This window comes from Arachis ipaensis, chromosome B8 (assembly GCF_059453495.1).
Source record: "Arachis ipaensis isolate K30076 ecotype BB chromosome B8, ASM5945349v1, whole genome shotgun sequence".
Lineage (NCBI taxonomy): Eukaryota > Viridiplantae > Streptophyta > Magnoliopsida > Fabales > Fabaceae > Arachis > Arachis ipaensis.
Window position 1 is genome coordinate 94880341 of NC_142443.1, and position 21774 is coordinate 94902114.

At 40.2% G+C, this 21774-nt stretch overlaps 1 protein-coding gene and 1 non-coding gene across 2 annotated transcripts; both read left to right on the forward strand.

Annotated features, from left to right (window-relative positions):
• The first annotated feature begins 6506 nt into the window (after window positions 1-6506).
• Window positions 6507-7076, forward strand: LOC107611037 (uncharacterized). Its single transcript, XM_016313004.1, has one exon. It carries the CDS (start codon window positions 6507-6509, stop codon window positions 7074-7076), a length of 570 nt encoding a protein of 189 aa, XP_016168490.1.
• A 10061-nt stretch (window positions 7077-17137) lies between these two features.
• Window positions 17138-17245, forward strand: LOC148548890 (small nucleolar RNA R71). The gene has a single exon (XR_015898321.1). It is a non-coding gene; the product is annotated as a small nucleolar RNA R71 (small nucleolar RNA).
• The last annotated feature ends 4529 nt before the right edge of the window (window positions 17246-21774 follow it).

Genomic DNA, 21774 nt, shown 5'->3' on the forward strand with positions numbered 1-21774 from the left:
AAATCGCAAAATAAAAAGCGCAACGCTCAGAAAATCGAGTTACTTGCATGCTAAGAAATCTAAAGTTTATAAGTATGAATAAACAGAAAGTGAGAATAGGGAGTCACAGATACAGAATAACTAGCTCCTGACTCAGCCTGCGAAGCCAAGGCTGGCCGGAGAATATTTACATACATATATACATATCCCAAAATGCCCAAATAGTATAGATAAAACCCTAGCTCTCCATAACCTTTAAGAGGAACAAAATAAACAAGTTACTCGGAGAGAAAGTTAAGTACATATTACATAAACTAAATAACAAAAGAACCCAGAAACTGCTCCACTTCAGCAGTCCAGACGCCTAGCGAGGTGCCTCTCGACCTGCATCTAAAAACAACAACACAGTATGGGGTGAGAACCGGAGGTTCTCAGCATGGTAAAGGTGCCACGCATATAAGATATAAGGTCCTGAGAATGCCAAAGGCAATCCTAGAACACCGACACTCAGATTATACAGCTTAATATATTAATCAGGAACCATAAAAGGGTAGCTATCTAGGGAAATCCGAACCCAGCTTAGATATATTCTTAACACTAGACCTGTCCGCCTTTCTTCCGTTCCTCCATCACCAATGATTTAGTAAAGATAGACAAACAGACAATTTCAAGCACAAGTAGAAGGTAAGTAGTGCAAATAACAAATATAACAATTAGCATAATATATTCAGTTAGGCACTCCCAAGTAATGCATAGAAGACAAAACAAACAAAATGCACATTGTATATGCTTGTCCTATGGCTGATGAGGCTCATCTGTCGGTTATCAAGCCAACCCGAAAAGTCCAAAACCTTTGGACTGTCGCCCATTGCGCATCCCCATGAGTTTATGCATAGCTTTTCTTTTTCTCATTTCATTCATAATTCATACTTTCATATATCATTTTACTCAATAGGGGTTACCATTCCGGAAATTTATACGTGCCCGGTCACTCTTGTGACGTAGGTTAAACAGAGTATCGAGTCTCAACCTGGAGCACGTGGTGGCAAGCCACGGTACTTTACCCAGGGAAACTCGTATCTCAGATAATCATTCTATATTCATTCATTAACATTTTATAGTCATTCATTACTTACTCATCATATAATTGCACTTTTATTCATAACTCATCATAACCCGGAGCAAGTGGGGGCAAAATCACAACCCTTGCGTCTACCCGGAGAGCCTCTATGCTAACCAACATGGAGCAAGTGGGCCAAAATTACAACCTTTGCATCTACCTAGGAGGTACGTTCACATAAGCCCAGGAGGAACAAAGGAGGGGATCCTAACCTCCCACCATCCCGCTGGGGCGATTTTACAATACTAGGAGGAACAAAGAAGGGGATCCCCACCTTCCACCATCTCCTGGGGTCGCACTTTCGAGAAAGAGTGCTCAGGTGCAACATTTATTCCTTTCATTAGCCAGATTCACAATTTAAAAGATATATATATTTATGCCACCTATCTTCTCATACCTAAAACATCACTTTTTGAACCTTACTTTATTCACAAGATACCTTAATTTCCTATCTCCATCATACTACTTGAGCTATTACTCTAATTTGAGGCCATAAGGATGAAAATAGAGGTTTAGAGGTTCAAGATTGAGCTTTAAAACATAAAACAACTTTACTGAAAACAGGAAAGTCACGCGTACACGTGGACGCGCAAATGGACCATTAAGCGTACGCATCCCTTCATTACGCGTACGCATGGGCACTTGACAGAAGCACCTAGTCGCGCATGGAAGTTTTGCATACGCAATCCCTCCATGGTCACGCATACGCATGGGCCACGCGTACACGTGCACGTGCATCCTGGCCCATTACGCGTACGCATAAGCCTTTTTGCGTATGCATAGGGAGGAGGCAGTGGCGACAGTCCGCGAATGGGGTGTATGCGTGCGCAAAATTTCCATTCCATGCGTACGCGTGGGCGTACGTTTTTCCAAAAATTTTACTAAGTTGTAAAAGCTGCAAAATTCCAATTTTTAACCCCAAACTTTCGACGTGCATAACTTTTTCATTTTAAATCATTTTTCCTCCGTTCTCGAACAGCGTAAACTTCGCGAACCAAATTTTGGTATAAAACAAGTTGAAATTTCACTTTCATTAAAATCAAGTTATGGCTCGCCGAAGTTCGGCCAAAAACCAAATTTGTCAAAAAGTCCAAACCTCACTTTCATTAAAATCTAGTTCAATATCCACTCCCTATACCTATATATTCAGCACAACACAAACCATAACATCTCCATACAACTCTAGTATCCACTTACCAAATTACAACCTATGTTTCTTGCCTCCATCAACAAAATCATCAACATATAACCATGCATACATATACAACCAATATCATTAATTTGCCAACAATATCCATACACCAAGGAATTATGATTGCCAATACATACATAACTTATATCATCAACCAACATCATTAATGCTAAGCATCCAACTTACATAGTCATTCCAACTTATCCTCTGGTTCTCTAGCCTAGATTTTCACATGACATTATATATTAAATACGCAACAGCTAAACCATACCTTGGCTGATTTTCGCGTATTTACCATGACACCACTAAGGATCTAAACACAACCCTTAAAGTCTAAATTCTACAAAGCAGGGTCTCCCAAACTCCACCAAGATCTCAATGTCCACAATTTAAGTTGCAATTACATATACACAACCTAATTCATATATATATATATATATAACAAATATACACCCAACTGAATATCTAACATAGCAAATCAAGAAATTGACTAGGGTTAGTGATCCTTACTACACCCACGGACGAAACAACCCAAGCCCGATAAGCTCCACAAGCTAAATCAAACCTAGAATGCCAAAATCGACAAAATCTCAACATAAAGGCTCAAAATTTCAAAAATCAAAGGGCCAGAGAAACTGAGGTGAGATTGTGGCTTACCTATAAAATTGTTCTGATAGGTTTGTAGAGCTCGATGTGTTGGACACATGGCCACAAACGGTGCGGCGATCAAAACCCGGATGGAGGAGATATGGTGGTTTGAAGATAGTGTTGGGGTTATGGAAAGATTACATGTTCTTCCCCCTTCCCAAATTGTTGCAGCGTGAAAATGGAAGGAAGGTAGGAAGGGCTGGATTCATTTAGTGTTGGTTTGGGTTGGATTGGTCCCTTGGGCCCATTTCATGTCCGATTCGCTCGGTTCGGCCCGTTCGGCCCAATCTTGGGCCAAATTCTTTGAAATTAGTGTCAAAATTTTTGTTTTAATTAGCTCTATCCTATTTTAATATAAAATTCACATTTCTAATTTTATTTATTAAAATTTAATTTATTGACTAATTATTTACTAATTTAACGGGGTTTACACTAAACTAGTTTTCTGAACTTCACCCTCCGATCTGAAAGATCTGACCTTGTCTGTGGTGTTTTGAGTTGGATTGGGGGAGATTAATTCGCTGAACGGACATGTTTTAATCACTTACAGTTTGCCATAGAATGAATCATTCATTGTTAAAATAGTTACTAAGAAATATTAATTCGGAAGGGTGAGTATCTCCGAGGCCTTAACTGTTCTCTCGTTACTATTTCTACACCAATTCTTTATTGCTTTCTTTATTATTGCATTTTTTGCGAATTCAACAAATAACCACTCTTTTTCTATTTGCCTGACTAAGTCTAGCAAGATAGCTATTGCTTGCTCAATCCAACAATCCTCGTGGGATCGACCCTCACTCACCTGAGGTATTACTTGGACGACTCGGTGCACTTGTCGGTTGTCTTTTGGCACTGTTGTAGGGGAATTGTTCATAATTGAAAACTACCGGTTGTCTTTTGCTTAGATCGGGTACTTTTACTAGTATTTCTTTTAATTGTGTTTCTTGTTAAGTTTTCAAACCTTCATTGTTTTCTTTTCTAATAATTTTCCAAAAATTTTCATCTTTAGTCATCTTTCTTTTTGATTTTTTTTTAATTCTGTGTCAAATTTAAGTTTGGTGTTCTTTAGTAATTTATGTTAAATTATTTTTCGTTCTTTTTTATTTTCGAAAATTGTTCTTGTCCGCCTTTTTGAACTTTTGATTTTTACCTTGTTTTACCTCTTCTTTCTTTCCCTGTGTTCGAAATTTTGTGGTATATTCCCTTGTTTGATTTCAAAACTTTTAAGTTTGGTGTCTTTTAGTGTTTCTCTCTCTATTTTTTTTGAAATTTGTGTTATTTGATTTCAAAATCTTTAAGTTTGGTGTCTGTCTAGTGTTTTTCTTTTCTTTTTAATTTCTAAAATAAAAAAATATTTTCGAAAATCTTTGAACTTTTTCTCCATCTTGATTTAAAATCTTAAGTTTGGTGTCCCATTCGTAATCTTTTCAATTAATTTAATTTTCTTTATCTTTTCTATTTTTAAATCTTTATCTTATCTTTTTCTTTGATTTTCAAAATTTTGTTACCTTGTCTTTATTTTAAATTCAAATTTTAAAAGTTTAGTATTTTGTTAGTTTTTCCTTCTTTCAAATTTGAATTTCAAAATCTCTCTTTGACTTTCTCTTTTAAATTTTCAAAAATTTTTCAAAATTAAATCTTTTATCTTTAATTTCAAATCTTGTTCGTTAATTATTTATCTTTTCTTGTGTTTGTTTTTATGTTTGTTGTCTTTTTAATTATTCTTTTTCTCTCTTCTTTTTCGAAAACTTCTTGACTACTTTCTTTCTCTTTATTTTTGAAAAAAAATTTTCAAATTAAAGGCACCTTTTATTTTCAAATTCTTCTTTTTACTTTATCCCATCTGATTTCTTTATTTGGAGTTTCTCACAGGGAGCCCTCTATACTCTAACATAGATACTCCTTTATTTTTCTCTTCTTGGTTTATTTCTTTTTGTTTATGAGTAGGAACAGGGATAGAGAATCTCTTCCTGACCCCGATCCTGAATCTGAGAGATTCTTAAGGAGGCGTTTGCAACAAGCCCAATCTAGCAGAGTCAAAGGGAATCTCACAGAAGCTCTTGAGCAAGAAGCTAAAGATACAACCATGGTAGCTAATCCAAATAATGGAGGAGACGCAAAGAAGGTCCTTGGTTCTTATACTGCACCGACATCTAACTTCTTTGGACGCAGCATCTCCATACCTGCCATTGATGCAAACAACTTTGAGCTTAAGCCTCAACTGGTCACTTTGGTGCAACAGAATTGCTAGTTTCATGGACTTCCGTAGGAGGACCCCAACAAATTCATCTCTGATTTCCTACAAGTCTATGACACTATCAAGACAAATGGAGTAAATCCAGATGTTTACAAGCTCATGCTCTTCCCTTTTGCTGTAAGGGACTTAGCAAGGCTATGGCTGGATTCTCGGCCTAAGGAGAACCTGGACACTTGGGAGAAGGTGGTCAATAAATTTTTGACCAAGTTCTTTCCACCTCAGAAGCTAAGTAAGCTTAGGGTGAAAGCAGCTTATTAGAAGATGCCCTCTTGACATGATCTCAGAGTGGACCATGTTAGAGATCTTCTATGATGGCCTTGCTGAGATGTCCAAAATGTCATTGGATCACTCTACTGGTGGCTTACTCCATATGAAGAAAACGCCTGAGGTGGCGCATAAACTCATAGAAATGGTTGCCAACAACTAGTTTATATACACTTCTAAGAGGAACCCTCTGAACAACAGGACGACTCAGAAGAGAGGAGTCATGGAGGTGGACACTCTGGATGCTATCCTGGCTCAAAATAAGCTCATGTCCCAGCAGATAAACATGATCTCCCAGCACTTGAGTAGAGTGCAGAGCTCAGCTACTAACTCTCAAGAGGCAGCCTTTGAGGGAGACGCTGGTGACACTGTATGGACCACCATGGAGGAGGTGAACTACATGGAAAATTCCTCCAGAAACTCCAGTAACAATCCCTATTCAAATACCTTCAATCAGGGATGGAGAAATCAACCCAACTTCGGGTGGAGAGATCAGTAGAGGCCTCAACAAGGCTTCAACAACAATCAGGGTGGAATAAACCAGAATCGATTAAACAACAGACTGTTCCAATCCTCTCAACAGTAGATGGAGACTCCCACACAGAGCCTCTCTGACCTGGTTAATATAGTCTCTAACCTCTCTAAGACCACTCAAAGTTTCATGGCAGAAACTAGGTCTTCCATTCAAAATTTAGAGATTCAAATAAGTCAGTTGAGCAAGAGGATACCCGAGGCTCCCTCCAACACCTTTCCAAGTAACACAGAAGTAAATCCAAGGGAAGAGTGCAAGGCCCTCAGTATGGAAGCTGAGGCCGAACCCATAGAGGAGCCTGCTACTGAGGAATTAAAGGAGATCAAGGCTTAGAAGGAGACTGGGAGTGTCACCATGCACACCCCCATGAAGATGAAGGAGCCTGAAGAACAACCCGCTCCAAACGTACAAGAGGAGCCTGAGGATAAGCAACTTATTCAGTTTTTGGCAGTTCTTTGGAAGCTACAAGTCAATATCTCTTTTGCAGAGGTGTTGAAGAAGTAACCCCCCCTCTATGGCCTGTCTGAAAAATGCCATCTCTGAAAAGAAGGCATTGATGGGAGATGAGACTGTGGTACTGACCAAGGAATCTAGCGCCTTGGTCCAGAAGAAGCTACCTCCGAAGATGCCAGATTTCAAAAGCTTCCTCATTCCCTGTACTATAGGGACCATCACCTTTGAGAAGGCATTGTGCGACCTTAGCTCAAGCATTAATCTTATGCCTCTCTCTATGATGAGGAAGCTGGGGATCCAAGAGGTGCAGCCCACCAGGATCTCACTTGAGATGGTAGATAAGTCCTTGAAACGAGCATATAGTATGGTGGAAATCGTCCTTGTAAAGGTTAAAAACCTTTACCTCCCGGCGAACTTCGTGAGACTTGACACTGGAGAGGACAAGGACAACTCCATCATCCTTGGAAGACCCTTCCTAGCTATATTGAAGGCCTTAATAGATGTGGAAAAAGGAGAGCTGATTCTAAGGCTATGGGAGGATCATATCCTGTTTAAGATCCCCAACCCTCAGTCTCTCTCTAACAAAGGAGGTACCACTGTACAACACTTAGTGTTTCAGCCATCTCTCTAAGTGCAGAGTCTTACAAAGCCCCCAAACATCAAACCTAAGTTTGGTGTTAGGCATCCATCACCAGCTACTGAGGAAGGAGGCACCAAAAAAAAAAGGTACCCAAGGGCTGGCGGAATAAGAAGATCCCAACTGAAAACTTCTCAACTAGCATGCGAGTTGTCTTCACTAGAAGTCTAGTCAGTCCACATACTGTGAACAAGATATTGTCTTTGGAGCATGTTGAATTAATCCATGAGAGAAGAGGAAGAAACTTCACCATGAGGGGCGAAGATTTGAGCCCATATCAACCTCCATAAAGGAGCTGTCTGTTAAGCTAATGACGGTAAAGAAGCGCTTATTGGGAGGCAACCTAACCATATGTATAGTATTTCTATTTTCCTTCTGTTCGTTCATTTTAGTTTGCTTTCATATTATTTTATTTTCTAGTAATTTCCATAGTTGTTCCTTATTTTTTTAACGTTTGTGATCATGTGTAGCACCTAGAACTGAAGCAGAAACACTTGGAATTGAAAATAGAACACCCTGGAGAGAGTTCCTTACTGGCATTAAATGCCAAAACTGGCGCCAGTGCCAGAAGTGGAGGAAGCAAGGTCATTCAACGCCCATTTAGGATCCCCATGACCAATTTTTTGGTCCCCATAGGGCATTCAATGCCCATTCTTGGCGTTGAATGCCCCACCATAAAAAAAACTATCCATGCCCGGCGTTCAATGCCTGGGAGAGGGGGGAGGGAGCGGGTTATTCAAATTTTGAGGCTTCTTAAGCCAGTGGGTCCTACCTACCCCACCTATCATTTACTCCTTTCCTTATCTCTCCTACTTTTTCACCCTTGATTCCCACACCTTACCTTCCCTCTTCCCAATACACACTCATAAATCCAATCACCCTTTCCCACCAACCCTACCCACTTCAAATTCAAACTTCCCCACATCTTTCCCTCCTATATGACCGAACCATAACCCCTCACCCACTATAAATACCCCCTCCCATCCTTCAAACACACACTTTCCATACCCTTCTCCTCTTCCACCATAATCTTCATACACTTCCAATCTTCCCTCTCTTTCCCCATAAGGCTAAAGCCTGTTTACCCTCTCCCCTCTATCTTTTTCTTCCTTCTTCTACTATTTGCCTTTCCTTTTATTACTATTTGCTCGAGGACGAGAAAATTCTTAAGTTTGGTGTTGGAAAAGCTCCAGTTTTTGCTTTCTATTCCTAATCTCCATGGCACCAAAAACCGGAGAATTTTTAAGGAAGTGAAAAGGAAAATACCCTGCTTCTGCTTCTGAAAACCTTGGGAAACCTCAAGATTTCTCACCAAGGCACATCAAGACCACTTCTATGATGTGGTAAGGCATAAAAGGGTGATCCAAAAGAAGTCTGGAGAAGAGATTGGGAAATTCTGGCCAATCCTATTTCAGCTGTTGGAATGTTAATGGTGCAAGAATTTTTTGCCAATGCCTAGTGTTCATACCCTGGATCGAGCTATCCAACCTGGGCTGATTGAAGAGAGAGCAACCAACCTCTTTAGGTCAGGTCCCCGACCTCTTCTTTAAAAGAGTTCGGCCAAATCATCAGAAGAACCCAAAGCAGGCCCAAACGAAGGGACACAGCCCAATCTAAAGGCAGCCAAAGCCTAGAAAGATAAAGGCGGTTCTCCTTAAAGATAAGATGACTTCACTAAAAGACAAGATAGGATAACTAACTTATCTTATCTAAGAAGGTCAGCCCACACTACTATAAATACACTGGAGCACCCAGGTATAACTCATACTCTGATTCCACACAAAATACCTGCTCAAAGCCCATGCTAACTTAAGCATCGGAATCTTTTGCAGGTACCACCACCCTCCGGTGATCAAGGATCAGCAGCTCCACCAAGCTCCAACAAGTCGGACACAACAGTTCTGGCCACCGTAGCAGATCTCGACCGAGATCGACCTACAATTTCAGGTAACCCTCGGAACATTGGCGCCATTACCGGGGAACCTGGAAGTCATCCCATAACCATGGCAGATGACCATGACAACGATCACAACTCTGGTTTGCTCGACAGAACACCAAACAAAAACACGGACGCCACCTCCAAAGACACAACTCAAAATGGTGGAGACAAATAACCTTCCAACACGGAAATTTTGAAAGCTATCCAGGAACAACAGGATCGTCTCAAACAGCTCAAACAGGAGGCTGAACATCAGCGGGAGGCTGAAAGAGACCTACGAAGAGAAGCCAGACGACGCCGAGAGCTGGAAGACAAGCTCGCAAAACTTGAAGCTGACCTCGAGACCAGAATTGCTTATTCTAAGCGTGAGGATAACTCCCACAAGGACCAAGATCCCTTCACCAAAGAGATCATGAAAGCTAAAGTTCCAAAAGATTTTAAGGCTCCCGACATGACTTCGTACGACGGTACCTCAGATCCCAGCCATCATCTCAGCAATTTCAGGAGGAGAATGTATCTCACTGACGCCTCGGACGCCGTTCGATGCAAAGCCTTCACGACCACCTTGACAAAGACAGCAATTAAATGATTCGACAGTTTGCCTCCAAGATCCATCACAAGTTTTGACGACTTAGCCAAAAATTCCTTGCCAGATTTTCCATCCAGAAGGACAAAGCCAAACACGCCCCGAGCCTGTTAGGGATCAAGCAAGGAGATCGGGAAAGCATTTGCAACTACATGGAATGATTCAACAAAGCGTGTCTGGATATAGAAAGTCTGCCAACTAAAGTTGCCATCATGGGTGTCATCAATGGCCTGCGAGAAGGACCTTTTAGTCATTCCATATAAAAAAAGCATCCAACATCTCTGAATGAGGTACAAGAAAAGGTAGAAAAGTACATCAACATGAAGGAGAACTCTCGATTAGGAGAAGCCTCGAAATCTGAACCCTCCTACCCCTATCGGGACAAAGATAAAGAATCCAAGAAAAAAGAAGATCAATCCAGTGAGAAGCCTAAAAAATACCACAACTACACCCCTCTTCGTGTGTCTCTTGTGAATGTTTACCGAGAAATATGCAACACTGAGAAGATCCCGCCACCTCGCCCAATCAAAAGCAAAAAAGGAGGGGAAGTCGGATAGAGTACTGCGAATATCATCGAATCTATGGACACTCCACCAATGAATGCTACGACCTAAAGGACGTAATTGAGAAGCTAGCTCAGGAAGGAAGACTAGATAGGTTCTTGGCCAACAAAACCGACAAGCCAAGAATGAGAAGATGGGACCAAGAGGCCGGAGGGGTTGAACGACCACCCCACACTCCTGAGAGCGATGTTCATATGATAAATGGAGGATTCGCAGGAGGAGGGATCTCCAAATCATCTCGTAAAGACACCTCAAAGAGGTATATCACGTCGGGCAAGGAGAAAGGTCTTCCGACCTCCCCATAATTACCTTTACCCAAGAAGACTGGTACGCGGAATTGCGATTACACTTTAATTATGTAAAATTCATCGCTCTTTCTTTCCCTGGCAATGGCTCCAAAAACGTGGTGCCAGTACCATAGTTCACAACTCCGTGTAACTGACTAGCAAGTGCACTGGGTCGTCCAAGTAATACCTTACGTGAGTAAGGGTCGAATCCCACGGAGATTGTTGGTATGAAGCAAGCTATGGTCACCTTGCAAATCTCAGTTAAACAGATATAAATTGATAATGGTGTTTTCGAATAATAGTTAATAGAATAGGGATAGAAATACTTATGTAATTCATTGGTGAGAATTTCAGATAAGCGAATGGAGATGCTTTCATTCCTCTGAACCTCTGCTTTCCTGCTATCTTCATCCAATCAGTCTTACTCCTTTCCATGGCTGGCTTTATGTGATACATCACCACTGTCAATGGCTACTTTCGGTCATCTCTCGGGAAAATGATCCAATGCCCTGTCACGGCACGGCTAATCGTCTGGAGGCATCACCCTTGTCAATGGCTTCATCTTATCCTCTCAGTGAAAATGGTCAACGCACCCTGTCACGGCACGGCTATTCATCTGTCGGTTCTCGATCATGCTGGAATAGGATTTACTATCCTTTTGCGTCTGTCACTAACGCCCCGCAATCGCGAGTTTGGAGCTCGTCACAGTCATTCATTCATTGAATCCTACTCGGAATACCACAGACAAGGTTTAGACTTTCCAGATTCTCTTGAATGCCACCATCATTCTAGCTTACGCCACGAAGATTCTGATTAAGAGATCTAAGAGATACTCATTCAGTCGAAGGTAGAACGGAAGTGGTTGTCAGGCACGCGTTCATAGGGAATGATGATGATTGTCACGTTCATCACATTCAGATTGAAGTACGAATGAATATCTTAGAAGCGAAACAAGATGAATTGAATAGAAAACAGTAGTACTTTGCATTAATCTTTGAGGAACAGCAGAGCTCCACACCTTAATCTATGGAGTGTAGAAACTCTACCGTTGAAAATACATAAGTGATAGTCCAGGCATGGCCGAATGGCCAGCCCCTCTGATCTAAGAACCAGGCGTCCAAAGATGTCTAATACAATAGTAAAAGGTCCTATTTATAATAAACTAGCTACTAGGGTTTACATGAGTAAGTAATTGATGCATAAATCCACTTCCGGGGCCCACTTGGTGTGTGTTTGGGCTGAGCTTTAGCTTTCCACGTGCAGAGGCCATTTGTGGAGTTGAACGCCAGGTTTTGATCCATTTCTGGCGTTCAACTCTGGTTTTGGATCCTTTTCTGGCGCTGGACGCCAGATTTGGGTAGAAAGCTGGCGTTGAACGCCAGTTTACGTCGTCTATTCTTGGCCAAAATATGGACTATTATACCTTGCTGGAAAGCCCTGGATGTCTACTTTCCAACGCAATTGGAAGAGCGCCATTTCGAGTTCTGTAGCTCTAGAAAATCCACTTTGAGTGCAGGGAGGTCAGAATCCAACAGCATCAGCAGTCCTTCTTCAACCTCTGAATCTGATTTCTGCTCAAGTCCCTCAATTTCAGCCAGAAAATACCTGAAATCATAGAAAAATACACAAACTCATAGTAAAGTCCAGAAATGTGAATTTAACATAAAAACTAATGAAAACATCCCTAAAAGTAACTAGATCCTACTAAAAACATACTAAAAACAATGTCAAAAAGCGTATAAATTATCCGCTCATCACAACACCAAACTTAAATTGTTGCTTGTCCCCAAGCAACTGAAAATCAAATAGGATAAAAAGAAGAGAATATACTATAAATTCCAAACTATCAATGAAACATAGCTCCAATCAAATGAGCGGGACTTATAGCTTTTTGCCTCTTGAATAGTTTTGGTATCTCACTTTATCCATTGAGATTTAGAATGATTGGCTTCTATAGGAACTCAGAGTTCAGATAGTGTTATTGATTCTCCTAGTTCAGTATGATGATTCTTGAACACAGCTTCTTTATGAGTCTTGGCCGTGGCCCTAAGCACTTTGTTTTCCAGTATTACCACCGGATACATAAATACCACAGACACATAATTGGGTGAACCTTTTCAGATTGTGACTCAGTTTTGCTAAAGTCCCCAATTAGAGGTGTCCAGGGTTCTTAAGTACACTCTTCTTTTGCTTTGGACCTTGACTTTAACCGCTCAGTCTCAAGTTTTCACTTGACACCTACACGCCACAAGCACATGGTTAGGGACAGCTTGGTTTAGCCGCTTAGACCAGGATTTTATTCCTTTAGGCCCTCCTATCCACTGATGCTCAAAGCCTTGGGATCCTTTTTATTTCCCTTGCCTTTTGGTTTTAAGGGTTATTGGCTTTTTGCTCTTGCCTCTTGGTTTTAAGAGCATTTGGATTTTTCTGCTTGCTTTTTCTTTCTATAATTTTTTTTTCGCCTATTTTTTTTCTCCTTTTTTTTTCTGCAAGCTTTGCTCTTTGCTGCTTTTTCTTGCTTCAAGAATCATTTTTATGATTTTTTAGATTATCAAATAACATGTCTCCTAGTCATCATTCTTTCAAGAGCCAACATATTTAACATTCTTAAACAACAACTTCAAAAGACATATGCACTGTTCAAGCATACATTCAGAAAACAAGAAGCATTGTCACCACATCAATATAATTAAGCTAAGTTCAAGGATAAATTCGAAACTCATGTACTTCTTGTTCTTTTGAATTAAAACAGTTTTTATTTTAAGAGAGGTGATGGATTCATAGGACATTCATAACTTTAAGACAAAGTTACTAACTACTAATGATCATGTAATGAAGACACAAACATAGATAAGCACATAACATAGAAAACGAAAAACAGAAGAAATAAGAACAAGGAATGAATCCACCTTAGTGATGGTGGCGTTTCCTTCTTGAGGAACCAATGATGTCCTTGAGCTCTTCTATGTCTCTTCCTTGTCTTTGTTGCTCCTCCCTTATTGCTTTTTGATCTTCCCTTATTTCATGAAGCATGATGGAGTGCTCTTGATGTTCCCCTCTTAGTTGTCCCATATTGGAACTCAATTCTCCTAGGGAGGTGTTGATTTGCTCCCAATAGTTTTGTGGAGGAAAGTGCATTTGAGGCATCTCCGGGATCTCATGGTGATGAGCTTCATACGCCTCTTGAGCTCCATGAATGGGCTCTCTTGCTTGCTCCATCTTTTTCTTCATGATGGGCTTGTCCTCTTTAATGAGGATATCTCCCTCTATGTCAATTCCAGCCGAATTGCATAGGTGGCAAATGAGGTGAGGAAAGGCTAACCTTGCCATAGTGGAAGACTTGTCAGCCACCTTGTAGAGTTCTTGAGGTATAATCTCATGAACTCCCACCTCTTCTCCAATCATGATGCTATGGATCATGATGGCCCGGTCTATAGTAACTTCAGACCGGTTGCTAGTGGGAATGATTGAGCATTGAATGAACTCCAACCATCCTCTAGCTATAGGCTTGAGGTCCAATCTTCTTAGTTGAACCGGCTTGCCTTTGGAGTCAATCTTCCATTGAGCTCCTTCCACGCATATGTCCATAAGGACTTGGTCCAACCTTTGATTAAAGTTGACCCTTCTAGTGTAGGGGCGTTCATCTCCTTGCATCATAGGCAAGTTAAACGCCAACCTCACATTCTCCGGACTAAAATCTAAGTATTTCCGCCGAACCATTGTAACATAGTTCTTTGGATCCGGGTTCTTACTTTGATCATGGTTCTTGGTGATCCATGCATTAGCATAGAACTCTTGAACCATTAGGATGCCGACTTGTTGGATGGGATTTGTTAGAACTTCCCAACCTCTTCTTTGAATTTCATGTCGGATCTCCGGATACTCATTTCTTTTGAGTTTGAAAGGGACCTCGGGGATCACCTTCTTCTTGGCCACAACATCATAGAAGTGGTCTTGATGGGCTTTGGAGATGAACCTTTCCATCTCCCATGACTCGGATGTGGAAGCTTTTGTCTTCCCTTTCCCCTTTCTATAGGATTCTCCGGTCTTAGGTGCCATCAATGGTAATGGAAAAACAAAAAGCTTATGCTTTTACCACACCAAACTTAGAATTTTGCTTGCCCTCGAGCAAGAAAAGAAGAATAGAAGAAGAAGAAGAAGAAGAAATGGAAGAGAGGGAGAGTGGGGAGTGTTTCGGCCAAGAAGGGTGTGGAGGGGTGTGTTGTGTGAATTTGATGAAGAATGGAGGGCTTTATATAAGGAAGAGAGGGGGGAAAGGTTTCGGCCATATGGGTGGGTTTGGGTGGGAAATTGGTTTTGAATTTTTGAAGGTAGGTGGAGTTTATGAGGTAGGTTTATGGGGAAGAGTGGATGGATGTGAGTGGTGAAGAGGTGATGGGGAAGAGAGTTTGAGGTGATTGGTGAAGGGTTTTTGGGGAAGAGTGTTTATGGGGTTGTGTGAAAGAGAGTGGTGAGAAGAAGTGAGTGGAGGTAGGTGGGGATCCTGTGGGGTCCACAGATCCTGAGTGGATCCTGTGGGGTCCACAGATCCTGAGGTGTTCAAGGATTTACATCCCTGCACCCATTAGGCATGTAAAAATGCCTTTGCACACAACTCTGGGCGTTCAGCGCCAGGTTGGTGGCCATTTTGGGCGTTCAACGCCCATTTGTGTGCCATTTCTGGCGTTGAACGCCAAAACCATGCCTGTTCTGGCGTTCAGCGCCCAGAAGCTGCCCATTTTGGGGGTTCAGCGCCAGAACCATGCTCTGTTCTGGCACTGAACGCCAGACAGATGCTCCTCCAGGGTGTGATTTTTCTTCTGCTATTTTTGATTCCGTTTTCAATTTTTATATTTATTTTGTGACTCCACATGATCATGAACCTACAAAGACATATAACTAAGAAAAATATAGTTAGATAAATAAAAATTGGGTTGCCTCCCAACAAGCGCTTCTTTAATGTCAATAGCTTGACAGTGGGCTCTCATGGAGCCTCATAGATGTGCAGAGCTTTGTTGAGACTCTCAAACACCAAACTTAGAGTTTGGATATGGGAATTCAACACCAAACTTAGAGTTTGGTTGTGGCCTCCCAACACCAAACTTAGAGTTTGACTGTGGGGGCTCTGGTTGACTCTGCTTTGAGAGAAACTTTTTCTGCTTCCTCTCCATGGTTGCAGAGGGAGATCCTTGAGTTTTAAACACAAGGGAGTCCTCATTCCATTGAAGGACTAGTTCACCTCTGTCAACATCAATCACAGCTCTTGCTGTGGCCAGGAAAGGTCTTCCTAGGATGATGGATTCATCCTCTTCCTTTCCAGTATCCAGGACTATGAAATCAGCAGGGATGTAAAGGCCTTCAACCTTTACTAATACGTCCTCTACTTGTCCATATGCCTGTTTTCTTAAATTATCTGCCATCTCTAATGAGATTCTAGCAGCTTGCACCCCATAGATTCCCAGTTTCTCTATTACAGAGAGGGGCATGAGGTTTATTCCTGAACCAAGGTCACACAGAGCCTTAAAGATCATGGTGCCTATGGTACAGGGTATTATGAACTTTCCAGGATCCTGTCTCTTCTGAGGCAATGTCAGTTGATCCAGATCACTTAGTTCATTGATGAACAAGGGAGGTTCAACTTCCCAAGTATCAATGCCAAATAATTTGGCATTTAGCTTCATGATTGCACCAAGAAACTTGGCAGTTTGCTCTTCAGTAACATCCTCATTCTCTTCAGAAGAGGAATACTCATCAGAACGCATGAAGGGCATAAGGAGGTTCAATGGAATCTCTATGGTCTCTAGATGAGCCTCAAAGTCCTTTTGTTCCTCAGAGGGAAGCTCCTTATTGATCATTGGACGTCCCAGGAGGTCTTCCTCCTTAGGATTCACGTCCTCCACTCCCCTTGTAGGTTCGGCCATGGTTCTTATGTCAATGGCCTTGCACTCTCCTTTTGGGTTCTCTTCCGTATTGCTTGGGAGAGTACTGGGAGGGATTTCAGTGATCCTTTTACTCAGCTGGCCCACTTGTGCTTCCAAAATTCTAATGGAAGACCTTGTTTCATTCATGAAGCTCACAGTGGCCTTGGATAGATCAGAGACTAGATTTGCTAAATTAGAAGCATTTTGTTCAGAGTTCTCTGTCTGTTGCTGAGTGGATGATGGAAAAGGTTTATTATTGTTAAACCTATTTCTTCCACCATTATTAAAGCCTTGTTGAGGCTTTTGATCCTTCCATAAGAAATTTGGATGATTTCTCCATGATGAGTTATAGGTGTTTTCATGAGGTTCACCTAAGTAATTCACCTCTGCTATTGCAGGGTTCTCAGGATCATAGGCTTCTTCTTCATAAGAAGCCTTTTGAGTACTATTGGATGCAGCTTGCATTCCATGCAGACTCTGAGAGATCATATTGACTTGCTGAGTTAATATTTTATTCTGAGCCAATATGGCATTCAGAGTATCAACTTCAAGAACTCCCTTCTTCATAGGCGTCCCATTACTCACAGGATTCCTTTCAGAAGTGTACATGAACTGGTTATTAGCAACCATGTCAATGAGTTCTTGAGCTTCTGCAGGCGTTTTCTTTAGGTGAATGGATCCAACTGCAGAAGTGTCCAGTGACATTTTTGATAGCTCAGATAAACCATCATAGAATATATCCAGGATGGTCCATTCTGAAAGCATGTCAGAAGGACACTTTTTGGTCAATTGTTTGTATATTTCCCAAGCTTCATAGAGGGATTCACCTTCTTTCTGTCTGAAGGTTTGAACATCAGCTCTAAGCTTGCTCAGCTTTTGAGGAGGAAAGTACTTGGCTAAGAAAGCCGTGACCAGCTTATCCCAAGAGTTCAGGCTGTCTTTGGGTTGAGAATCCAACCATAATCTAGCTCTATCTCTTACAGCAAAGGGGAAAAGCATGAGCCTGTAGACTTCAGGATCTACTCCATTAGTCTTAACAGTATCACATATCTGCAAGAATTCAGTTAAGAACTGAAAAGGATCTTCAGATGGAAGTCCATGAAACTTGCAGTTCTGCTGCATCAGAGAAACTAATTGAGGTTTCAGCTCAAAGTTGTTTGCTCCAATGGCAAGAATGGAGATGCTTCTTCCATGTAAATTGGAATTAGGTGCAGTAAAGTCACCAAGTATTCTCCTTGCATTATTATTATTTTCGGCTGCCATCTCCTCTTCCTGTTCGAAAATTTCTGAAAGGTTATCTCTGGATTGTTGTACTTTAGCTTCTCTTAATTTTCTCTTCAGAGTCCTTTCAGGTTCTGGATCTGCTTCAACAAGAATGTTCTTGTCCTTGCTCCTGCTCATATGACAAAGAAGAGGGCACAGAAAAAATAATAATAATAATATGGATCCTTTATACCACAGTATAGGGATCCCTTTGTGAGTGGAAGAAAAGAGGGAGACAAAGAGTATGATGTAAGGAAAGAAACATAATTGTGAGGATGGCAGAGATGTGAGATGAGATGTTAGTAGATGAATGAATAAATAGAATAAGATGGGAGAGGGATAATTTTCAAAAATAATTTTTGAAAAAGGGTTAGTGATTTTCGAAAATGCTTTTTGAAAAATGTTAGTAATTTTTCAAAAAATTTTGAAATCAAAGATAAAAATAATTAGTTAATTAAAAAGAAATTTTTGAAAAAGAGGGAAGATATTTTAGAAAATTAGAGAGAGAGAGAGTTAGTTAGGTAGTTTTGAAAAAGTTAAGAAACAAACAAAAAGTTAGTTAGTTAGTTGAAACAAATTTTGAAAAGATAAGAAGTTAGGAGGTTAGAAAAGATATTTTGAAACCAACTTTTTGAAAAAGGTAAGATAAGAAGATATTTTAGAAATTAGTTTTGAAAAAGATTTGATTTTTAAAATCACAATTAATGACTTGATTCATAAGAAATCACAAGATATGATTCTAGAACTCAAGGTTTGAATCTTTCTTAACAAGCAAGTAACAAACTTGAAATTTTTGAATCAAAACATTAATTGTTATTGTTATTTTCGAAAATTTGGTATAAAAATAAGAAAAAGATTTTTGAAAAATATTTTTAGAATTTTTGAAAATAACTAAGAATTTTGAAAAAGATTTGATTTTTGAAAAAGATTTTGAAAAAGATAAGATTTTCAAATTGAAAATTTGATTTGACTCATAAGAAACAACTTGATTTTAAAAATTTTTGAAAAAGTCAACTCAAATTTTCGAATTTGATGAGAGAGAAAAAGGGAAAGATATTTTTTTGATTTTTGAATTTTTTTGAAGAGAGAGAAAAACATGAAAATTATGCAATGCATGAAATTTTTAGATTAAAATAATGAATGCATGCAAGAATGCTATGAATGTCAAGATGATGACCAAGAACACTATGAATGTCAAGATGAACATCAAAGACACAATTTTGAAAAATTTTTAATGCAAAGAAAACATGCAAGACACCAAACTTAGAATTCTTTAATGCTTAGACACTAAGAATTCAAGAATGCATATGAAAAACAAGAAAAGACACAAAACATGAAATCATCAAGATCAAACAAGAGGACTTACCAAGAACAACTTGAAGATCATGATGAACACTATGAATGCATGAATTTTCGAAAAATGCAAGATGCATATGCAAGTGACACCAAACTTATGATATGACTCAAGACTCAAACAAGAAACACAAAAAATATTTTTAATTTTTATGATTTTCTAATTTTTTTGGATTTTTTTCAAAAATTATACGAAAAAGAAAAAATAAGGATTCCAAAATTTTTAACATGAATTTCAAGAATCTTGCATTCTTAGTCTAAAGCTTCAGTCCAGGAATTAGACATGGCTCACTAGCCAGCCAAGCTTTCAATGAAAGCTCCGGTCCAAAACACTAGACATGGCCAATGGTCAGCCAAGCTTCAGCATGTAATTCAAACATGACACGCCTGACATACTCATTCCCAAAGGAATTAGACATGGCTTTACAGCCAGCCAGGCTTCAACATGCTTCATGAAACACTAGAATTCATTCTTAAAAATTTTGAATAAAATTTTTTGAAAATATTTTTATATTATTTTCGAAAACAGATGAGAAAATTTTAGAAATATTTTTGAAAAATTTTGTTGAAAATAAAATAAAAAGAAAATTACCTAATCTGAGCAACAAGATGAACCGTCAGTTGTCCAAACTCAAACAATCCCCGGCAACGGCGCCAAAAACTTGGTACGCGGAATCGTGATTACACTTTAATTATGTAAAATTCATCGCTCTTTCTTTCCCTGGAAATGGCTCCAAAAACGTGGTGCCAGTACCATGGTTCACAACTCCGTGTAACTGACCAGCAAGTGCACTAGGTCGTCCAAGTAATACCTTACGTGAGTAAGGGTCGAATCCCACGGAGATTGTTGGTATGAAGCAAGCTATGGTCACCTTGCAAATCTCGGTTAGGCAGATATAAATTGATAATGGTGTTTTCGAATAATAGTTAATAGAATAGGGATAGAAATACTTATGTAATTCATTGGTGAGAATTTCAGATAAGCGAATGGAGATGCTTTCGTTCCTCTGAACCTCTGCTTTCCTACTATCTTCATCCAATCAGTCTTACTCCTTTCCATGGCTGGCTTTATGTGATACATCACCATTGTCAATGGCTACTTTCGGTCATCTCTCGGGAAAATGATCCAATGCCCTGTCACGGCACGGCTAATCGTCTGGAGGCATCACCCTTGTCAATGGCTTCATCTTATCCTCTCAGTGAAAATGGTCAACGCACCCTGTCACGGCACGACTATTCATCTGTCGGTTCTCGATCATGCTGGAATAGGATTTACTATCCTTTTGTGTCTGTCACTAACGCCCCGCAATCACGAGTTTGGAGCTCGTCACAGTCATTCATTCATTGAATCCTACTCGGAATACCACAGACAAGGTTTAGACTTTCCGGATTCTCTTGAATGCCGCCATCATTCTAGCTTACGCCACGAAGATTCTGATTAAGAGATCTAAGAGATACTCATTCAGTCGAAGGTAGAACGGAAGTGGTTGTCAGGCACGCGTTCATAGGGAATGATGATGATTGTCACGTTCATCACATTCAGATTGAAGTACGAATGAATATCTTAGAAGCGAAACAAGATGAATTGAATAGAAAACAGTAGTACTTTGCATTAATCTTTGAGGAACAGCAGAGCTCCACATCTTAATCTATGGAGTGTAGAAACTCTACCGTTGAAAATACATAAGTGAAGTACAGACATGGCCGAATGGCCAACCCCTCTGATCTAAGAACCAGGCGTCCAAAGATGTCTAATACAATAGTAAAAGGTCCTATTTATAATAAACTAGCTACTAGGGTTTACATGAGTAAGTAATTGATGCATAAATCCACTTCCGGGGCCCACTTGGTGTGTTTGGGCTTAGCTTTAGCTTTCCACGTGCAGAGGCCATTTGTGGAGTTGAACGCCAGGTTTTGATCCATTTCTGGCGTTCAACTCTGGTTTTGGATCCTTTTCTGGCGCTGGACGCCAGATTTGGGTAGAAAGCTGGCGTTGAACGCCAGTTTACGTCATCTATTCTTGGCGAAAGTATGGACTATTATACCTTTCTGGAAAGCCCTGGATGTCTACTTTCCAACGCAATTGGAAGTGCGCCATTTCGAGTTCTATAGCTCCAGAAAGGGAGGTCAGAATCCAACAGCATCAGCAGTCCTTCTTCAACCTCTGAATCTGATTTCTGCTCAAGTCCCTCAATTTCAGCCAGAAAATACCTGAAATCACAGAAAAACACACGAGTCCAGAAATGTAAATTTAACATAAAAACTAATGAAAACATCCCTAAAAGTAACTAGATCCTACTAAAAACATACTAAAAACAATGTCAAAAAGCGTATAAATTATCCGCTCATCAAAGACGCAACAGAAGTCATCTCAGGACATGATGATCCCATTGTCATTACCATCATATTGGCCAATTCTAATATCCACAGAACATTAGTTGACCAAGGAAGCTCCGCGGATATCTTGTTCAAATCCACCTTCGACAAACTCAGCCTACAAGACAAAGAGCTCAGAGCATATCTGAACAGCTTGTTCGGACTAGGAGACACTCCAATACAACCACTTGGATATATTTCACTACACACGACCTTTGGAAAGGGAACCCGATCAAGGACACTTAATATAGACTACATCATAGTCGACGTGAGCTCAGCCTACAATGCCCTAATAGGTCGAACAACACTGAACTAACTCACCGTAGTAGTCTCGACTCCACACCTATGCATGAAGTTCCCAACTCCGCAAGGGATCACTACCATAAAAGGAGACCAAAAAATTA

Coding starts and splice junctions, on each gene's coding strand:
- LOC107611037 (XM_016313004.1), top strand. CDS start 6,507: ATGGCCTGTCTGAAAAATGCCATCTCTGAAAAGAAGGCATTGATGGGA.